Source organism: Erpetoichthys calabaricus, chromosome 1, assembly GCF_900747795.2.
Source record: "Erpetoichthys calabaricus chromosome 1, fErpCal1.3, whole genome shotgun sequence".
Classification (NCBI taxonomy): domain Eukaryota; kingdom Metazoa; phylum Chordata; class Cladistia; order Polypteriformes; family Polypteridae; genus Erpetoichthys; species Erpetoichthys calabaricus.
In genome coordinates, this window is record NC_041394.2 from 144,827,704 (window position 1) to 144,849,439 (window position 21,736).

General features: G+C 41.0%; 1 protein-coding gene across 7 annotated transcripts in view; it reads right to left on the minus strand.

The window, feature by feature from the left end:
- The window catches only part of grip1 (glutamate receptor interacting protein 1), a 550,412-nt gene that overhangs the window by 25,451 nt on the left and 503,225 nt on the right, over nucleotides 1-21,736 (minus strand). For all 7 annotated transcript variants that reach the window (XM_051923395.1, XM_051923366.1, XM_051923388.1 and 4 more), the window contains one exon: nucleotides 21,319-21,399. In XM_051923395.1, coding sequence (XP_051779355.1) covers nucleotides 21,319-21,399 — 81 coding nt within the window. The remainder of the gene's footprint in view (nucleotides 1-21,318; nucleotides 21,400-21,736) is intronic.

Genomic DNA, 21,736 nt, shown 5'->3' on the forward strand with positions numbered 1-21,736 from the left:
ATGTTCATGCCAGCTAGGCTCAAAGTAATTGTGGACGGTCGCTCTTACATATACAAACCACCAGAGGAATCTGAAGAGGAGGGAAAAGAATTTGGTCAATCTTTAAAACATGAAAGGTCCAATTAAGTACTGGAGCAAAGATCACAAACAGCCTGTCTTCAGTCAGTACTGTACATTAACTCCAATGAGGGGAAGGCAACAAATAGTGGCATTAATATGAGAGAGGGTGGCTAAACTTGTAATATTTATTGTGATTAATATAAACATGTTGGAAAAGGAAAAAAGTGGGAAAGGAACCAAAAGAGGAAATGGGGAATATACACACTGTATGTGTATTATATACAGTATATATATATATATACAGTATATATATATATATATATATATATATATATATATATATATATATATATATATATATATATCCATCCATCCATCCATTTTCCAACCCGCTGAATCCAAACACAGGGTCACGGGGGTCTGCTGGAGCCAATCCCAGCCAACACAGGGCACAAGGCAGGAAACAATCCTGGGCAGGGTGCCAACCCACCGCAGGACACACACAAACACACCAAGCACACACTAGGGCCAATTTAGAATCGCCAATCCACCTAACCTGCATGTCTTTGGAATGTGGGAGGAAACCGGAGCGCCCGGAGGAAACCCACGCAGACACGGGGAGAACATGCAAACTCCACGCAGGGTGGACCTGGGAAGCGAACCCAGGTCTCCTAACTGCGAGGCAGCAGCGCTATCACTGCGCCACCGTGCTGCCCCTATATATATATATATATATACACACACATAATATATAATTAATATAAATATACGGTATACACACAGAGTGTATATGTATCTGTGTACACTCACTGAACAAATTATTAGGAAGACTGTTGACTGGATTGCATCATGTATTTTCTGCAGATCTGTCAGCTGCACATTCATGCTGCAATTTTCTTGTTCACATTCTGAAGGAGTTGCAGTGGATTCAGTTCCGGTGACTGGGAAGGCCACTGAAGAACACTGGACTCATATTGTCATGTGAGATGACTGTGCTTTGTGACCTGGTACATGACAATTCTGGTAGTAGTAACAATATTCAAAGAGGCAGTGATGAATGATTAATATTAAACAGGCCCAAAGAACATTCTCCACACTATTACACAACCACAACCATTCTGGGCCAGGTTATTTTTCTCCAGTCTTCACATGTCCAGCTTTGATGAGGGTGTGCCCACTGCAGCCTCTGCTAACTGTTCTTGGTTGACAGGAGTGGAACCTGATGGGGTCTTTTGCTGTTGTAGCCCATCCACCTCAAGGTTCAACATGTTGTGCATTCAGAGATGTTTTTCTGCTCACCAACAGATACACAGAGTGGTTATCTGAGTTACTGCAGCCTTCCTGTCAGCTTGAACCAGTCTGGGCGTTCTCCTCTGAGCCCTCTCATCAACAAGGCATTTCTCTCTGCAGAACTACCACACACTGGCAGACATTTTTTGTTTTTCACACAATTCTGAGTAAACTCTGGAGACTGTTGTGTGTGAAAATACCAGAAGTGCAGTTACAGAAATGCTCAAACTGTCCCTTTAGCACAAACAATCGTGTAGCGGCTGAAATCACATTTTTTCACCATTCTGGTGTTTTAAGTGAACATTAATTGAAGCTCCTGAGCCATATCGGCAGGGTTTTATCCACTGTGCTGTTGTCACATGATTGGCTGATTGAAATTTGCAAGGATAAACAGGTTTACAGATGTTCCTAATAATTTTCTCAGTGAGTGCATGTTTTGATTATGTTTTAACTAGGGGGCTCCGCCCCCTGCTCGCTTCGCTCGCCAACCCCTGGCGTTGGGACATGAGAAAGAGTCAGATGTATGAATTAGATATAGAATAGTGTGCAGCTTTGGATGATGCCCATAGAAATAACAAATAGAGTGTTTGTCATATATTAATGTTTTATTGGAATATTTCTTTGTATACAACATTAGCAGTAAAGATGGTGTCTTGTCCTTGAATGAGTCTTCCTTGGCATGGATTATTTATAATTTTAACTTTAACGTCAGATGAACGGCGAACACGTGAGAAGGCAACATAAAGTTGTCCATGTCCAAAAACGGGTTCAGAGAGGTAGATGCCAACCTTGTCCATGGTTTGTCCTTGTGATTTGTTGATGGTCATGGCAAATGCAGGTTTAATGGGGAACTGTCGGCGTTTCAATGTAAAAGGTAATTCTAGGTCAGAACTCGTAAGGTCAATTCTAGGAATGAGAACAGTATTGTTAGAATGTGATCCTGTAAGAACTGTCGCTTGAATAACATTGCGTGTCATGGTGTTGACGACTAACCGTGTGACATTGGATAAACCCTGTTTTGTGTTAAGGTTTCTTAATAGCATGATTATTGTTCCGTTTTTAAGGGCAAGGTCGTGTTGTGGTAATCCGGCAGGGTTAATAGTGTTCAAATATTCTAAGGGGAAATTTATATGTTCATTGTCGTCATCAGAGTCAACTTTGTCTGAGCTTAGAAAGATCTGTGTCTCTCCAGGAAGTAATGAAATGACTTGGTTATTAATGTGATTAACATTAATATTTTTTGGACATAATATAGTGCGTTGTGTTAACAGGGGTATTTGGTCTAATGTGATTGCTGTTCCAAATATCTGCTTTACTAAGTCGTCTGAGATAAAGGATTGTGGAATGGAAATAATATCTGGGTGAAGTCAATCTGTATTTGTGAGTGTACCATTTCCCAGTTGTATTAGCCAACTGTTATATTCTGGATCTGGACATCGCATGTTTTGTACCAACTGTATTGTTTTAAAGCAATGCCAATTGTCTGCGTATTTTAAGGTGGACTGAACAATAGCTGAGCGCATGGCATGTGGAACAATAGCTAAGCATTGTCTAAAATCTCCTCCTAATAAAAGAACTTTTCCTCCAAAGGGAATATTATTATTCATCAACGTTTGTAGAAGTTTATCAATGGTGTTGAGTAAGTGACTGGATGCCATTGTACATTCATCAATAATTATCAGTTTTGCAAGACGGATGTCTCGGGCATTGCTACTGTGAATGTTCATAGTGGATACTGATGTCTCTGTGATTGGGACCGGTATTTTGAATATTGAGTGACATGTACGACCATTTATTAACAGATTTGCTGCCACTCCGGAGGATCGCAGTCACTGTTAATATGTTTCCTTTTCTGCAGTTGAACGGTTAATAGTGCTTTATTGTAAGGAGATCCACCAATGCTGACACCTATGCTGTCTAGTGTGAAGGTGTTGACGTTCACTTTAGAATATGTGGCTTTGGGTGTCACTTCTTATGGATGTGTGTTTGTTGGGGGGGGGTGGTGAGGATTGTTGTTGCGCGAGCGTCTTCTTTCTTTTTGTGTTCCTGTGTCTTGTTTGAATCCCCCTCTTTGTGTGTGTCCCGTCCGTTGCTTGTAGGGTCTGTGGGGTGGGCTTCGCTCGCCAACCCCTGGTGTTGGGAATGACAAAGAGCGTGATGTATGAATGAGATATAGAATAGTGTGACGGTGTAGATGATGCAAATAGAAATCAAACAATAAAGTGTGTGGCACAGTGTAAAGGTTTATTTGAAAATTTCTTTGTACACGCCGTTTAAGTGTAAAAGGTAATTCCAGCTCAGAACTTGTAAGGTCATTTAAGATGGTTATTGTTGTGATCAGAGTCAAGTTTGTCAGAGCTTAGAAAGAGTTGTGTCTCTCCAGGAAGTAATGGAATGACTTGGGTATTTATGTTTTCCACATTAATATTTTTTGGACATAATATAGTGCGTTGTGTTAAAAGGGGCATTTGGTCTAATGAGATTGCTGTTCCAAATGTCTCTGTAACTAAGTCGTCGCAGATAAAGGCTTGAGGAATTGTAATAATATGTGGCTGAAGTCCATCTGTATTGGTGAGTGTACCATCTCTCAGTTGTAATAAGCAATTGTTATGATCTGGTTCTGGACATCGTATCTTTTTTACTAACTGTATCTTTTGAAAGTAATGCCAATTGTCTGCGTATTTTAAGGTGCACTGAACAATAGCTGAGTGCATGGCATCTGGAAGAATAGCTAATCACTGTCTAAAATCTCCTCCTCATAAAAGTACCTTTCCTCCAAATCGAATATTATTATTCATAAACGTTTGTAGAAGTTTATGAATGGTGTTGAGTAAGTGACTTCATGTCATTGAACATTCATCAATAAACAACATTTTTTCAAGACGGATGTCACGTGCAGTGCCACCGTTAATGTTCATAGTGGATACCGATTTGTAGGATCTAATGCAGTTGATAAAGATTTAACTTTCAGGTACATCGTCAGTTATAAGCTTCTGTAGATATTCAGTATATGAATGTAAAGAAGGCAGTCTAATTTGACCCTTTTGACAACAACGTGTAAATGTATAACTTGTATTGCCAGTTGTTTCTTCAGGGAAGTGAACTGAATGACAATGATTGCAAATGACATTCATTAATCCGAATGAATTTTCCTGGTGTATGTTTTCCTTGTGCCGTTTGAGAGGCGCGTTGTTGCATGTGTAGTATTTGGGACGTGTTGTTTTGGAGCTGTAATCGATTTGCCTGTGCTGTGTGAGAAGCCCGTTGTAGCCTTCGCTGCCATTAACGTATGTCTGAGATGGGAGGTGTTTCGTTTTGAATCCGTGCCTGTTGCGATGCAGCACTTTGATTGATAGTTTGCGTCATGTGGATCTAGGATGTAGATTTGTGCATATTTGCGTTGTTGATTTGTTTCAGGGTGCACTGTTCCAATGCGATGCAGTATTTGTGCACATATGCGAAAGCAGTATGGGCCATTGCCTTTTGGTGGCCTGATATTTACTCCGGTATATGCAAAAGCAAATGAACTATTGTAGGATCTAATGCAGTTCATAAAGTTTTTACTTTTAGGTACATCGTTAGTTAGAAGCTTTAGTTGAGCTTTGCGTTTTTGGAGTCGAGACATTTTTTCTTATGGATGTGTGGGGGGGATCGTTGTTGCGCGAGCGTTTTGTTTCTTTTTGTGTTCCTGTGTCTTGTTTGAACCCCCTCTTTGTGTGTGTCCCGTCCCTTGCTTGTAGGGTCTGTGGGGTGGTTTTGTGTTCTTTTTTTTGGTCTTCCATGGGCTTGTTGAATCCCCCTCTTAGTGTGTGTCCCGTCCCGTCCCGTGCCTGTAGGGTGGGGGGGGGTATGGTCGTGCCTTGCTATTGTGCGCTCGTCTGTCCTTTTTTTTTTGGTGTGTTTAGTTTCGTGTGCAATGTGTTTCGTGCTTTCCCCTCGTTTGAGTACTCTTTCCCCTCGTTTGAGTACTCTTTTATGTGCCTTTTCCTTATTTTGGTGCTTGTTGAGCCTCATTTTTGTGACTCCTTTCTGTATGTGCTCACTCCTGTTTTCTGTGCTCTTGTCGGACTCTTTTTGCGCCTGTGTCTCTCGCGGCCCCTCATCCGCCTCTCTCCCCCTCTTTGTGTGTCCCGTCCCTTGCTTGTAGGGTCTGTGGGGTGGTTTTGTGTTCTTTTTTTTGGTCTTCCATGGGCTTGTTGAATCCCCCTCTTGGTGTGTGTCCCGTCCCGTCCCGTGCCTGTAGGGTGGCGGGGGTATGGTCGTGCCTTGCTATTGTGCGCTCGTCTGTTCTTTTTTTTTTTGGTGTGTTTAGTTTCGTGTGCAATGTGTTTCGTGCTTTCCCCTCGTTTGAGTACTCTTTAATGTTTTTTTTCCTTATTTTGGTGCTTGTTGAGCCTCATTTTTGTGACTCCTTTCTGTATGTGCTCACTCCTGTTTTCTGTGCTCTTGTCGGACTCTTTTTGCGCCTGCGTCTCTCGCGGACCCTCATCCGCCTCTCTCGCCCTCTTTTGTCCGCCTTTCTCGGGTCCTCAGCCGACTCTCGCGGACTGTTTGTTGCGCCGGCGCAGTACGTCTTTTTGCAGCTACGGCCCATGGCCGGATGTGCCTGCGTCCATCATCCGGTTTAGCATTCTCGGTTAGTAATATGGATTGGCATAACACATACAGTATGTATTTATTTAGTAACTTTGGTTTGTAACAATGGCTGTTGTGCTACACTTGTTAAATTACTAATTACTTACTTTAAATGTGATTGTTAATTGTTTCCTAGGTCTGCTATACCAAGACTGCATTATGAAGATTTCTAGTTGTTGATGTCTTCATTCCATCTTTTACTTCACTGTGTTTCATGTGTTTTGAACATGCCCTGTCTCATGGCATTGGACTTTAAAATGTCTGATCTCACCCTCATTTGGGATGGCATGTTTTTATCTTTTATCCATAATATATTGGTTGTTTTCCTGGTTGCAGTGCAGTGGCATTGACAAATGTGAAATTGGTAATAAAAAGAAACTTAAACACCCCAATTTGTAAATCTAATATCAGAAAATGTTTCCTTGAAGGTAGAAGCAATATAATATTTTGGAAGCTGGAACATTAAACTTCTTAACCATGATCTTAAGATGGCAAAGACGCCTTCACATCTTAAGATTCCTAAGGGCAGGAACAGCATTTTAACAGGAGAACCACTTCAAAAGTAAGGATCTGGTTTGGCTGAAAGAGACTGGGTTGGTCAATCAAAGAATGATAAGAAAAATCAGATTTGTCATCATTTGAACAACTAACAAGATCAAGCTCACATCAATGGTGAGAAAGCCTTATTAAAAGAATGCATGTTTTCCTTCTGTTTTCATTTTATTATGTGGGGTTTCCTATTTAATCTCCCAGTTGTTTATGACTTGTCATAATAAAATATTTGACCAGGCACTTTTTACTTATAGTAATGTATTGCAGTTATGCAGACAGGGTTTAATTAGAGTAAAATAACATCCGTGATCATAATAAATACAAAATAGGAACTAAATCATCCAATGATGATTGTTTGCATATTATTTTTGTAAAATTGTCAAGATAAACATCCCAGGAACAGCCCATACTGTCAAACAAATTGACTAAAAGTATGCTGAATCAGAAAGGAAAGCCGCCTTCTTGTAAAGGTGATGTAGTGACGCATTTTCATTAACCTTCTTCCTACTTCACCAGTAATTAAAGTGTATTTAGAAGATTTACCTTTTTTGTTTATACCACAACTCTATGAAAACTAAAGATCATTGATGAACAATTTATGTGCCATATTTTACGTATCTTAGGATGTTTATTATTGCACCCTCAGCATCCAGTTCCACAGTTTGTTAGTAAGCATTACTATTTATTTCAAAACTGTTCCAGTGCACCAACCAACTGAGGACATGTGCAGTTATTAATGTTTTTCATTTTTGGTTAATAATGTGGATATCTAGTACACTATACACCAGCCTGAAAGCACATAAAAGCAATTTGCACCGGTTTCTTATGGAGGCAATGAAAATGAAGATGTTTATATGAGAACATAACTTCTTGTGCTAAATGAGAGACAGTGATAAACCCAACATCCAAACTGCACCTCTATAATGCTACTAAAATACCGAGAATGGTCCAGTGCTAAAATGTGCATGCCTTTTAGTCAACATGAATCCCAAATGCAAGAACGCTAGGATGGCAATGGGCTATTGACACTTGCTATGACATGAGCAATTCAGCGTTTACACAATAAAAAAAAAATACACACAAAATAAACTGCTTTACGCTGCATGTTTTCTCATTCTCACTCCACACAAGTCCCGTCTTAAAGTCAGTTGGGATGATGCCCGTCTCGCAAATGGAGGCAAAGATTGCCTGATTGCCTGCAGAAGGACAGCCTTACCACCAGCCTGGAGAGGTCCAACCCAGATACCACAGATCCTTGCAGCCTTCCCTACCCTGAGCTGGTTCACCATCTGTGCATTCTCAGTGAGACGGGGCGGTTCACAGCTAACTGGAGGATCAGCCTAAAGAACCCAAAGCAGCCAGCCCAGCGGGTCACAATGGCACCATTCCATCACCCGCCCTGATTGCAACTCTCTGAGGAACAAATTTGGATGTGCATAATGCTTCAGTTCTTCTCTAAGCAGGACATGGGTCACTAGACCACAGATGGTGTGTCACTTGCTCACAGATTCCTCTAACAAACACCTCCTTATCTGCCCTTAGAACCCTCACAGGTGTACTTCTCAGTCCCCAGTTCGTGTGCTGTGACTCTTCTCGATGATATCCAGAATGCCCTTCTGGGAACACTGGTAACATCAACACAACCTTCAGCAACTTTCAGGGTCTTGTCACGGAAGGTCTCCCATGTCACATTAGGATCAGCAGTTGCACCCAAGTCTGTAAGTTCCTCAAACAGACTGCATGTAAACCCGTCAGAAACAGCCTGGTCTTGGGAGTCTGGGCAGGTCCAGACTCATTTTCCTTGTAGGTGGTAGCTTACTGGACCTAAACTGGATCTTCAGATTAGCAATAACAAGTCTCTGGTCAGAATTCACAAACTGGGCACGTCTGTGAACCCTGCAGTTTTGTAAGAGCCTACAGCATCTGCCCATGAGGATGTGATTGATCTCCTTCACTGCACCACCAGTATTGGAGTACCAAGTCCAATTATGCAGCTCAGGGCACTGGAACCAGGATCCAGCAATCTGCAGCCCTGACCTTTTGCAAAGTCAAGGAACATGGAACCACTTTCACCAGACCCATTGGGACCGACACAATCCTCATAGCCAGCCCTCTCAATGCCAGTGGTTGCACTGAAGTCACCCATGACCAGAGGAGTGCCACCTCAGCATTTGTCAATTTTTGTAAAGCATTCGACTCAGTTGATCGCGCTACCCTGTGGGACATCCTGAGACTTTGCGGGATCCCCTCAAGGTTCATGGCTGACCTGTACACTGGTACTGCGAGTGCTGTGCAGAGTGAAAGCAGAATGTCTGCGTATTTCCCAGCTGATTCTGGGGTTTGTCAGGGGTGTGTTCTTGCTCCTACTCTGTTCAATGCTTGTGTGGACTGAGTGTTGGGGAAAGTCATGGGGTCCAGCGGGTGTGCGGCATCTGTTGGCGAAGAAAGATTCAATGATCTTGACTTTGCTGACAATGCTGTGGTCTTTGTGGAGTCAATGGAGGTTCTGATCAGGGCTCTTGAGAGACTGAATGAGGAGTCTGAGTGACTGAACTTGCAAGTGTCCTGAATGAAATCCAAGATCCAGGCCTTTAATAACCTCTTGGGCACAGCCATCAGCAGTGTGTCTGTCTGTGGACAGAATGTTGACCATATTGAGAGGTTTACTTACCTCAGCAGTGACATTCATGTCTCTGGTGACTCTACCTATGAAGTCAGTAGACAGATTGGAAGAGCATAGGGGGTCATGAGGTCGCTGGAAAGGGGTGTGTGGTGCTCCCAATATCTATGCAAAAGGACGAAGGGCCAAGTCTATAGAGTCCTGGTGCTTCCTGTCTTGCTATATGGTTGTGAGACATGGACGCTATCCAGTGACCTGAGACGAAGACTGGACTCCTTTGGTACTGTGTCCCTTTGGAGAATCCTTGGGTACTGCTGGTTTGACTTTGTGTTGAATGAGCAGTTGCTCATGGAGTCCTGAATGAGGCACATTACCTACATAGTAAGTGAGTGTCAGTTATGGTGCTATGTCCATGTGGTGCGATTCCCTGAAGGTGATCTGGCTCGCAGGATACTCATTGTTGAGGACCCGAGCAGTTGGACCAGGCAAAGGGGTCACCCACAAAACACCTGGCTGCCGCAGATAGAGGCTAAATCCGGAGGATGGGACTGGACTGTGAGTCTGCCTGGGGGGTTGCCAACTAGGATTCCAAGCTGTTTCATTGTGTGGTGGGTGTGGCGACGCGCTTTACCAGTGCATGCTCCCCAACCTGGATGGATTCCAGGTTTCTAAATGTCTTATTCTGCTGCATTTATAAAGCATTTATTGATAAAGGTCATTTTGAAATAAGCCATATAAAGTAAACACTAACTGTTAATGTCTGTGGATGTCCTCAATGTAAAAGACCTACACCTAAACGAGAGAGAATGGAAAGTGAGAAAAAAAAAAACAAGCAATGCAGATGAATAAAGCTTTCCAAGATAAGACACATAACATGTGCAACAAAGCCCAAATTATAAAGCAAAGGTATCTGCCGCTCAGGAACGCAATGTTGTCTCCTAAAAAATCTGTCATATCTTGATAGAATCAACCAAGAAAAAACATATGCAGAAAACTAAAGCTAATGCTTTTTATTTTTTTTCCCCCTAAGATGTTTAAGTTAATTTTAAAATATATTAAAAAAAATGTTTACAATAGTTTAATTTCATGAATGAAGACTTTCCTATACTGTATATCTAAAGAAAGGCATATGAACATTGATAAGCATACATAGTCATCCATCCATCCATCCATTTTCCAACCCGCTGAATCCGAACACAGGGTCACGGGGGTCTGCTGGAGCCAATCCCAGCCAACACAGGGCACAAGGCAGGAACCAATCCTGGGCAGGGTGCCAACCCACCGCAGGACCATACATAGTCATTGATTATAAAAGTTATTTTAAGATATTATCACCACTGATTTTCAGAAGAGAAAAAACAATGTTAAAGATCAGAAATATTACATAGTGCTATCAGTATTCTGAGCAGAAAAGTTCAACTAATTTAAAATAACTTACCTATAATGGAAGTCTCCAACTGTGCTCATTCATATTTAGATTGCTTCCATTTACTTACTGCAGAACTTGCCATTTCGTCTCCATAAATAAGGCACTACCACAGTAACTAATCAATTTTGTGAAAATAAAGTGTGCTGTTAGAATTGCTGAACACAGCAGTGAGTGACACAAGCTTGTAAGCTTACAACCAGGACCTATCCACAAAAGTCCACACATTTACAAATGAACACTGAAGCACTTTTTACTAACCACGTCAGTCAATTCACTTTTTAAAAAACATATTTGCAGCTACCACACCAGTTTTGTTATATACAGTGTGGCAGACGGCTGGGGACCCTACCCAGCCTTCCCTGGGCCACGAGAGGGCAGCCACCCTCGTCTGCTTGGGGGCCACCAGAACAGAGCTGGGAAGCTCATCCCTGTGGGAGGACGTGGCCATCGCCAGGCAGCTACCCAGACGTTTCTGGAACCCTGGATGGCACCACTTCCGCCACACTAGGAAGTACTGCCGGAAGAAATGCCAGGGGCACCCGGAGTGCTTCTGGGTGCTCATCTGACACTTCCACCATATCAGGAAGTGTCGTTGGACAGAGCACCTGGAGCCCTTCCTGGTAATTATAAAAGGGGTCACCTCCCTCCAGTAGATGAGCCAGAGTTGGGAGGAAGGAGACGGAGTTTGTGAGGACAGGAATGGAGGTTAGGGAAAGAAAAAGAGACGTTTGTTGGTGACTAAGGCATTGTGGTACTGGATAGTAATAAACGTGTGTGTTTTGGACATTCTGGTGTCCGTCTGTCTGTGTCCGGGGGCTGGCTTTCCACAACTGACTGGTTGATTAGAAGGAAGCCCCTGAGGTACAGCATACAGTAAGGGATTTTTCAACTGTTAGCTGAACACAGGAAATAAAAATTAGGCATTTAGATCCAACTTACCATTTCAATTTAACTTTTCAAATCTTATAAATGGAATCTGAGAGCCTTATCACAACTGAAAAAAATGCTAAAAACCTATTTATAGTTAAATACTTGAGCATGTTTTGTTCTTTACTACTAATGAAAATTGCTTCTAAGCCCATATTGTTTCAGATGTGGATATGGCAATAGTGCTTAACCCAATATGCTGGCAAGATCCAATTTAACCCAATTAATCCTTAAAATTTGGTTTAAGGCTACCCTGTGACCTGACTGTGATGAAGTGTAGAAGGGTGTCCATAAAACAGAACTAGCAAAATAAACACTTGTGTATTCAAAAAAGGAATAATTTATAAAGACAATGTCCTGTATTGTTATTTACCATCCATCCATCCATTTTCCAACCCGCTGAATCCGAACACAGGGTCACGGGGGTCTGCTGGAGCCAATCCCAGCCAACACAGGGCACAAGGCAGGAACCAATCCTGGGCAGGGTGCCAACCCACCGCAGGACACACACAAACACACCCACACACCAAGCACACACTAGGGCCAATTCAGAATCGCCAATCCACCTAACCTGCATGTCTTTGGACTGTGGGAGGAAACCGGAGTGCCCGGAGGAAACCCACGCAGACACGGGGAGAACATGCAAACTCCACGCAGGGAGGACCCGGGAAGTGAACCCAGATCCCCAGGTCTCCCAACTGCGAGGCAGCAGCGCTACCCACTGCGCCACCGTGCCGACCTGTTATTTACCTATACTACTATTTTCATTCATCTTTGTTGTTTAGTGTTCGCTGTATGTTTTAATTCACAAATTTAGTGTTTGGCACTAAGCTCTTTAGATGCGTTTCCATCACATCTAAAACTCACACTACCTTGCTTGCACATGCAGAATTTTTGAAAGCCGGTACACATAGCCTCCAAATTGACTTCTGAAAGTGGGTTTCTTAGTTTAAAAATAACTCACTCTGCATTGTGTTCAAAAGGCTTTTTTATTTTTATGTCAATAAATACTAGCTAAGTGCCTTTGGTGGTGAGGGTTGGCTCCACACTCCTGCTTCGGGAGCTTCTTGAACCTGACATAATCGGTAGTAATGACCGGATGAGCCAGCAGATGAGGACAAACACACAATGCATTGCAAGGGGTAGGTGCAAAAGTGAACTGTCCAGTCAAACAGTGTGCCAAAGTGCAGGGCATCGAATGTTCACTAAATAAATAATCCAAGACATGAAAGGTGCTGGTGGAGGTTAAAAACAGTTCAATTAATAATCCATTAAAAACGATGATGCTAAAAACCAGAGACAGTACAAAAAAAACAGTGAGCCCCAATGCTTCCCTTTAAACCTGGCGTATCCTCCCCTTATCCTGTCCGGATCTTGCAGAAGGAAGAGATGCCCGCCAACAGGTGCAGTCAACCTTCATATCGAGGCTCTGTTCCCTGCTGCCTTTTCTTGGGAGTACGCAGGGCAGCACATCAAGCCCCACAAGCCTTTCCCACTGCTCACCTTCGGCCCTTCCAGAGATATGCCATGAATTGGTAAGCTCCTACTCCCAAGAAAGAGGCCAGTTTCACAACCTCAGAGGTCCTGAGGCTCACTCCATTAAGCTTGGGGGCTTTCGCTCTGTCTCTGACTCTTTGTCTTCCACTTCCTTTTAACCTCCTTCATGTCTTCTGTGTCCACCTTTCTTTGTCACTGGCCAATTTTCCTTTCAATCCTTTTCGATCTTCTCCAATCTTTTTTCCCCTCTCGCACTTGTGCTTCCCTTTTAAAACAGGGATGTGGGATAGCTGTGGTAATCAGTAGCTCCTGGCACCAATTAGTGTCGCGGGCAATCCTGCACCTATGCACCGAGTGCAAGGCCGTCCGCTCCAACATCACACACAAAAAACGCTGTCGCCACTGCTAATGGAAGTGAACAATATAAAATACAGTGTAAATGTTTTGTGGATGAAATATTCAGGATGGGGTGTTCAAGACTCTGAAGTTACATTTTATGCTCACATTGTGATTTAATGCAACAGTAAAATCCACAGTAAAACTATGAACTGCTTATTGTAAACAGTCAGGCTGTGAAAATGTAAAAATGTTTTTGATTTTTGAGCGTACTGCAATATGAATGTGCTTTAAAAAGAAGTATGAGGACAGGATGATTTGATACGTAAATGCGAAGAAATGCACATAATGTACTTAACAGAGCTGGACCAGATATTGTTTTTGATAACAACACAAGCACATATAAATTATTTATTGAAACATCATTGGCGGAGAAATAAAATGAAAACACTAAACTTGTCTAAATTTTGATAAAAAAAAAAAAAAAAAAAAAAAAAACACCTGAAAAAGACTCCAGATGGATGTCAACTTATTTATTAATAACTGAGCTTTTCCCATAGACAGGGAGACTGTTGTTTATGAAACACTGAACTCTCAAATAGTGCTGGGCGGTATGACCAAAATTCTATATCACAGTATTTTTCTAAATTATCCCGGTTTCACAGTATTCAACAGTATTTTTTTCCCATGCATGAGTGGATGTTAACCACATTTTCCACTGCAATTACTGGCTAAGAATAACCTGTTCCACTGTTATGAGAATTGTACATTGTGCAAAAAACATTTTAATGTGCACACAAGTATTAATACAGGTTTGAATTGCCCCATAAAGTGATAGTTTTCAAGGGGGGGGGGGCACTAATGAAGAGAAGGAATCACATTGCATGACAGATGCAGTCAAAATATAGAACCTTTTTACTGAACAAAAGTTTGCAAACAACTTAAACTAAAATTTTGACAACATATTTTCAAACATCCAAAGAGGCATTTAGACTTAGTAAAATATCCAGAGGTGCTTTCAAAAGTTGTATTGCACTGAACATGTCTTAGAAAAGGAATAAATAGTAAATATTTTTTGTAAACCAACTACACTTTCTGTTAATGTTAACAATCTCTGTCCACTGACACGTTAAAGTGATTTTTAAAACAACTTTACCATCATTAAACTGCATAATATTTAAACTAATAAATAATAGCAATAAAATAAATAATAGTGCAAGTTCCAGTAATAATACTATTACTTCCAAGACTTCAAAGCCCAGGTGCATGACACAGTATTCACCAAATTAAAATAAAATAAAATAAAATAAAACAAAACAAGTGCAACTTGGTGATGACATCTTTACCAACTGAACCATCACTAAGGCAAACTGCATTAATATTGTCCTTGCTTCAAGCTAAACTATATACATAAATAATAAAACTGCAACTTGCATTTATAATGCTATTTGTCATATAGCCCTATGGAAGTGTATTAGGGCCACAGTGAAGATAAAAAAAAAAATACGGACACCGAAGGAAAAAAAAAACTGTCGAGATTAAAGTCGACATTTCCACTTTATTCTCATAGTTTATTTTGTCATTAAAGTAGAATGTCGTAAACTAAACTTCATCTTAAAATGAATGTTTAATTTACTAGATTTTCTCAAACCCCGTCATAAGTTAATGTAGCACATTAAATGCTTTGTGTTAAGTGTTCCCCGACCCAATTGTTAATCGCTATGCGCTTCTTAAACTGACTTCCTCTGCACTAAGAGGAGGCGCAGGCAGCGATTGCCGCACAGAATACATTCACTTCATGATATTCCTGCTCTCTGAAAATGTAGAATGCTAAGATAAATTTTCATGATGAAATGCATTAAAGCAGGTATTAAACATGCACGGTAGTGTGGCGGTAGTGTTGCTCCCTCGCAGTAAGGGGTCCCCAGGTGTATGTTCGGTGTACAGAACTTTATGGCAGGTGTGACGAGGCTCAAAAAAACTAGATGTATGAATGGCTATCGCAAAGGTTTAAATTAAATATTGTGTAAATGTTGGGTTTGTGATCTGGTGGTCAGAGACAATAACACAGAATTCAATGGATGTTCTTCTGAGCGGACTTTCTTTATTGCATGCGTGCTGTCTCTATCTGACGTACCAAACCCCGCAGTTCCTATCTTTCCTTTTGCTTTCTCCACATAACCAATCACCACACGATAAACGTCTTTGTGATATTAAAACAAGTTATAAAGTGAGACCACGGAGTGTTCAGAACTTTAAAAAAATCTTCGTTATACATGTTTAATTATGCTATCCGTTCAGGGTTGCGCCCATCCCAGCAAGCATTGTGTGCGAGGTAGGAGCAAATCCTGAATGGGGCACCAGCACATCGCAGGATGAATACGAGCAATACATACACTGGAAGGTCAATATAGCATAACAAAACCTGACATCCTACATGACTTTGAAAAATACTGAAGCACGCCAAGTAAACCCACCAGAAAAACACATTTCATCATGAAAATGATATCAAGTATTTATCTTAGCATTCTAAATGTTCAGGTGTAACGGCCGACCCCTTACCCAGCCGGCAGCTACACCTCCAAGACCTGTGGCCTGGATTATTTACTGAGAATGAATCTAACTATCAAGCCGTACCTCTAACAGATTGAGGAGATCGTTCCTCCCCCAAACTATGCGACTCTTCAATTCCACCCGGGGGGGTAAACGTTAACATTTAACATTATACAAAGTTATTGTCTGTTTTTCACCTGCATTATTATCTTTCTTTAATTTAATATTATTTATTGTATCAGTATGCTGCTGCTGGAGAATGTGAATTTCCCATTGGGATTAATAAAGTATGTATGTATGTATGTATGTATGTATGTATGTATGTATGTATGTATGTATGTATGTATCTATCTATCTATCTATCTATCTATCTATCTATCTATCTATCTATCTATCTAATAAGGGACACTTTTCCCCACAATCGACGGTGTAAATATAAGCACACAAAAGCAGGTATGTAAAATTAAACTGATTAAATGTATTAAAGGAAACAACAAGACAAATGCAAAAATAGAAACATAAATTAAAATATCCCACCACATCAACCAACGAGACACCACCATATATAAATACAACAAAACCCTCCCTTGCCCCCGTAACATATAACAAACAAATAACAAAAATGAATGATATACGGAATGATTGTGAACTTGAGTCCGGTTATAAAAACTGTCCTGAATACAGATGACTGAACTAGAGTTAAATGCGTTGTTTGATTTTCCCGGAACTTGGAGCAACCTCACCGTGATTCCTCGCCGTATGGTGGATGACGAATCAACCCCGGGATCTCAGCAGATGAAGGATGAAAGACAGTCCGGCAAAATGAAAAAACAAACTGGTGCAAAGGCGCGATGTGAAAAAACAGCAAGTAAGTTGATATGTGGTTGAAAACTAATAGTCTCCTTTTTTTCTCCTCTCATTCTATTCCCTCCTGATGGCTTAAATAGTCCTGTGACGGCTGTAATTGATCAATTGTGAACAGGTGTTTTCTAGGTTAGAGGCTGTGGTCTTCTTCCATCATCCGTCCCCCTTTACGGGGATGGCATTTACTGATACACACACATAAACAGCAAACGGGACAATGGAAACGAGACGCACTCAGTACTGACATTTTACAACACTAACTATGTAGCCCCGCTACACAGGGAGCAGGAATATCATGAAATTAATGTATTCTGTGTGGTGATCGCTGCCTGCGCCTCCTCTTAATGCAAGAGGAAATCAGTTTAAGAAGCACATAGCGATTAACATGGCTCGGGGAACACTTAACACAAAGCATTTAATGCGGGTTCACTCCATGCTCCCATCGTCCGTCAGGGAGCACTTGAACCCGACACCGTCAGTAATGTCACCGATGAGCTTGGCAGTGAGGCACAAACATATGGAGCAAGGGGATGGTGTAAAAGTGCAAAAGTGCTTTTATTAAAAACTGCAAAACAAATGTCCAAATAAAAGTGCAGTACATTAAAAAATCTTCATTAAATAAATAATCCATAAAACAAGTGCTGAAGTGGAGGTTAAAAACACCATAGAAAAAAACAATCCTTTAAAACGAGGTTAAAACAATGCTGGAAGCAGTCCTTTAAAAACACAAAAGCCTGGCGTCTTCTTTACCTGACGTCTCCCCTGCTTCTTTCATCTGGGCCCTGCAACAGGAGAATCGCTCTTCTGCAGCAGCCGACCTTCTCTCCGCTCATCTGGTCTGGAGGCCTCCTGACCCCTGGCTTCGGTCGTGCACTCTCCAGACCGAGACTTGGCTTCCCTAACGACCAGGACGCACACGTCAGGGAATTCACCGCCCAAGCCTCCTGACTCCCGCTGCCTTCTCGGCCTCACGCGGCTAGCCGTCCTACTGCCGGTCACTCCCGTTTCTCCATAAAATACTCAGCGGGAGCGATCACTTCCAACTGCCCTAGGTGTTGGCCAAACACCCCTGCTAGGGCTCACTGTGCAGCTGCTTGCCTGCCTGCGATCACATGCTCCCTTGCTCGCAATGGCGTTTTCCTCCTGCTTCCTGCAACCTCCGGCTCTTTTTCTTCTTCCCTTAGCTACCTCGCGCTTCTATTTATGAAAAGGATGTGGCAGCTGTAGCAATCAGCAGCCCCTGGGAACTATTATGGATGCGGACCATTTCTCACCTGTGCATTTAGATGAGAAACGCCCACATAACGAACTCCTCAGGAACTGCTTCAGCCACACACCACCACGCCCCCTCGCTAAGCCACGAGTACGGTGATTATTTATTTAAAATTGGCCTTCCTGATGGGAGCTGTGGACCCGCAACACCACAGCTACATAATTTTAAGATGAAGTTTAGTTTACGATGTTCTACTTTAATGACAAATTACAAGAATAAAGTCAACATATCGACTTTAATCTCGACATAAATGGAGAGAATAAAGTAGAAATGTTGAGAATAAATTCAATATGTCGTCACAATATTGCACAGTACCCAGGTACATTACACAGTATTGAAAAAAAAAAAATAAAACAAGTACAGCTTGGCTTGCAGTATTATCCAGTAGTATAGAAACAGTATTCACACATTTTGTTTTTTTTTTTTTTTTTTGTTCTTTATTTCGCCTTATACAATTTCTTGTATTAGGAATTTGGTAGTTTTCGCATACCCCTTGGGGTCAGAACGCAGGGTCAGCAATTGTACAGCGCCCCTGGAGCAATTACAGGTTAAGGGCCTTGCTCAAGGGCCCAGCAGAGCAGTGGCCTTTTTGGTAGTGACTCGAACCGGCAACCTTCGGGATACCAGCGCAGATCCTTAGCCTCAGAGCCACCACTCCGCCCTAAACATTTGAACATAATGGTCCATAGCCGACCTTTTAAAACCAAAGTATCTCCAGACAACAGACACGGCTCCTTTTTTCGGCAAAAGTTCTTCTGTGTCATCATGTTCAACTTTATTGTCTGCTACAGCTTCAGTTTCAGAATGTTCTCTGTCCATTTTCACCGTTCAATACCTCCACTAATGCATGTACTCCAAAGCATGTTTAGCAGTGCAGCAATGAAAAAGGTCCCCCCTTAAACAGTTTCACGCTGCGCCACGTTCCGAATGTTGTTTAGGCTATTTAAACCAGTGTTGCAGTATAAGAAAAATCCATATCGTAACAAAAATAAAAAACGGTTTTTGGTATGAACCGGTATACCGCCTAGCGCTACTCTCAAATGGAACAGTGCTGATGAAGCACCCACGATGATTCAATTTTCCAACTTTGAAAAATAATAATTGGTGCAAAAGAGGTTTAACTGTTAGAAAGAATTCATGACGCCCTTCATAAACAAAGTAGTAGTTAATTTTAAAACAGTTCTTTGCAGGACTTGTGAGGAGAGACAAAAAAATTAACGTACTTGATGTTTACATGCTTTCCAGGATTTCACCACCAACAGGTACTTTATTTCATGTAACATTCTGAAAACTAATTTACATTAACTACAGCAGTTAAGTCAGTTAGTAACATGAAAGCAAGGACAGCCACGTGTTGTTCAGACACATTCAGGTTTTATTTGTCTCAATGTGAGGCACAGCGACAGCACAATAGCTGCCTTCCACAAACCATAGAGGAGTTTTCACTTGAGTAGGTATTTATAGAAAAATGCAGCTCTGTATACTAACTTTTAAACCACATAACATTATTAACTTTATTCCACTATATTGAGAGATGTAATTCAAAATAATGAAAAATAAACAATATTATAATAAGTTTACAATTTCTTTTAAATACCCTTTTTTAAAACAAGTGAAAGTAACAGCCAATATGCACATGCACCAGTGCAAAATAACAATGTGGGATAAACAGGATCTATTAATTCACATTCATGTACTTCTGTATGATCCTTATCAAAATGCTCCTCTCGGCACAAGTGAGATAGAAGCTAAGGAAGAAAAATTATCTCTTGTAAATAAATTTAAAAAAATATTTGCTGAATATCTTAATACAGATAAGAAAACCTTGACAAAAAATGTTTGCATTAATTTTGATGTGGAATTGCAAGAATCATAGCCTTTATGTAAAGTTTAACTTAACTATTTGTTGTATGCCAGGTATGCAGGCACATACTAGATACTGCTTCTCTCTCAGTAAAAAATCTTTACTCTATTTCACTATTTCTCACTTTCCTTCGTTTCTCTCATTGTCAGCCCTCAGCTGTGCTCAGCCTCTCCTAACTGTGACACTCTGCTTTACTGGCTTGGTGTTCAGTCTTTCCGTCACCTTTGCTATTTCCTAAATAAGGACCGGATTTTCACTGTGTTGAAATTGCGTAGTGATTAACTTCTTTATGTTAAATGTTCTGTTTCTAGAAAATGGTCAGACTGGAAAATCTTTAAAAAATTGTCAAACTGTAGCATTCAAAAAATATTCACAGGGGACCGTGATGTCACATGGTTGTACTTGGGTGCTCGTAAGCACTGTTAATGTAGCAAAGCTGTGCTATATTGAAATAAATTCCACACATGGTTCTCTGTGCAACACACTTTTTGCATCTAACATTGTGTGGTTAACATTGATGGTAAAGCACTAGCACTGTCTGAATCACTGCGGACTACAGTCTCGATATGTTTTGCAAAAATGGGACTATCTTAATAAGCTTGCATCTGTAAATGAGATGACTTCATTGGGGTGTGTGTTTATTTTGCAACAGTGTGCAGTTTAGTTTAGGATGGCGCCTGGCAGGAATTGATAGATCTGAAATGGATATCCCAAGAACAGCCATTTCATGGCTGATTTCCTTTAAGCATTTGTCTTTAAAGCTAATACGAAAACTTGATCTTATCATATTCATTGTTCTTTATCATCACAGGTTATTGTGACATCTAAAATTATTATATAATTATAATTAAAGTATACAAAAATCATGTTATTTGTTCATAACTTTCTTTTAATTCTTCCCAGTCGTTTTTTTATCCTAATTCAGAATTTTGACTTTCATGTGTTTTTCTATTATTTGGTGTTTAATATTTAATATTAGTTTGAATGTAAATGTCATTTATTACCAAAACATGAAAAACATTTCTGTTTTAACGATGTGTTTACATAGATAGTTGTAGACACGGAACACACATAAAATGTAAGTATTCCAAATGTTGATATATTAATTACCCTCTACAACTCCAGGCAAATCACTCCAAGATAAACACTGAGCACTGAGAATTGTCCTTGTGAATTGAGCTGCGGCAGTGGGGGGTATGGGATAGCAGGCTGCTTGCTGCTTGTGTCGCTGACAGAGAGGTGGTGAAGGGATTTAAGGTGGGCTGGGATTACAAGTTTTTTCATAGGCTTTGGTAATTCTAGTGTTAAGCAAATTAATGGTTTCCTGAGGAACAATAGTTCTTTTATACTTAACAATGAATACCTTGTGACCAATTAATGTACAAAAAGTAAATTACTTTTATGAAAGTGGTACTCACAGCTAATGGTTATCCCGAGCTCCACTCCAGGCCTCTTTGGTAACTTCACATGAAATGTCCCACTACTTGGTATGACAGACTCTAGTGGAGGAGGAGAGCAATAACCCATGAACAAGCTTCATTTTTAGTTTAGGCAAAGTACTTAAAAGTACAAGTAGCAGTTGACTGTTGTACTACTTAGGAAGAAGAAGAATGCATGCAACATTGTAAAGATATTTACTAAGAAATTTACCACTGACATAAAATGAAACATGGGCAAAAACATCCATCCATCCATCCATTTTCCAACCCGCTGAATCCGAACACAGGGTCACGGGGGTCTGCCGGAGCCAATCCCAGCCAACACAGGGCACAAGGCAGGGAACCAATCCCGGGCAGGGTGCCAACCCACTGCAGGACACACACAAACACACCCACA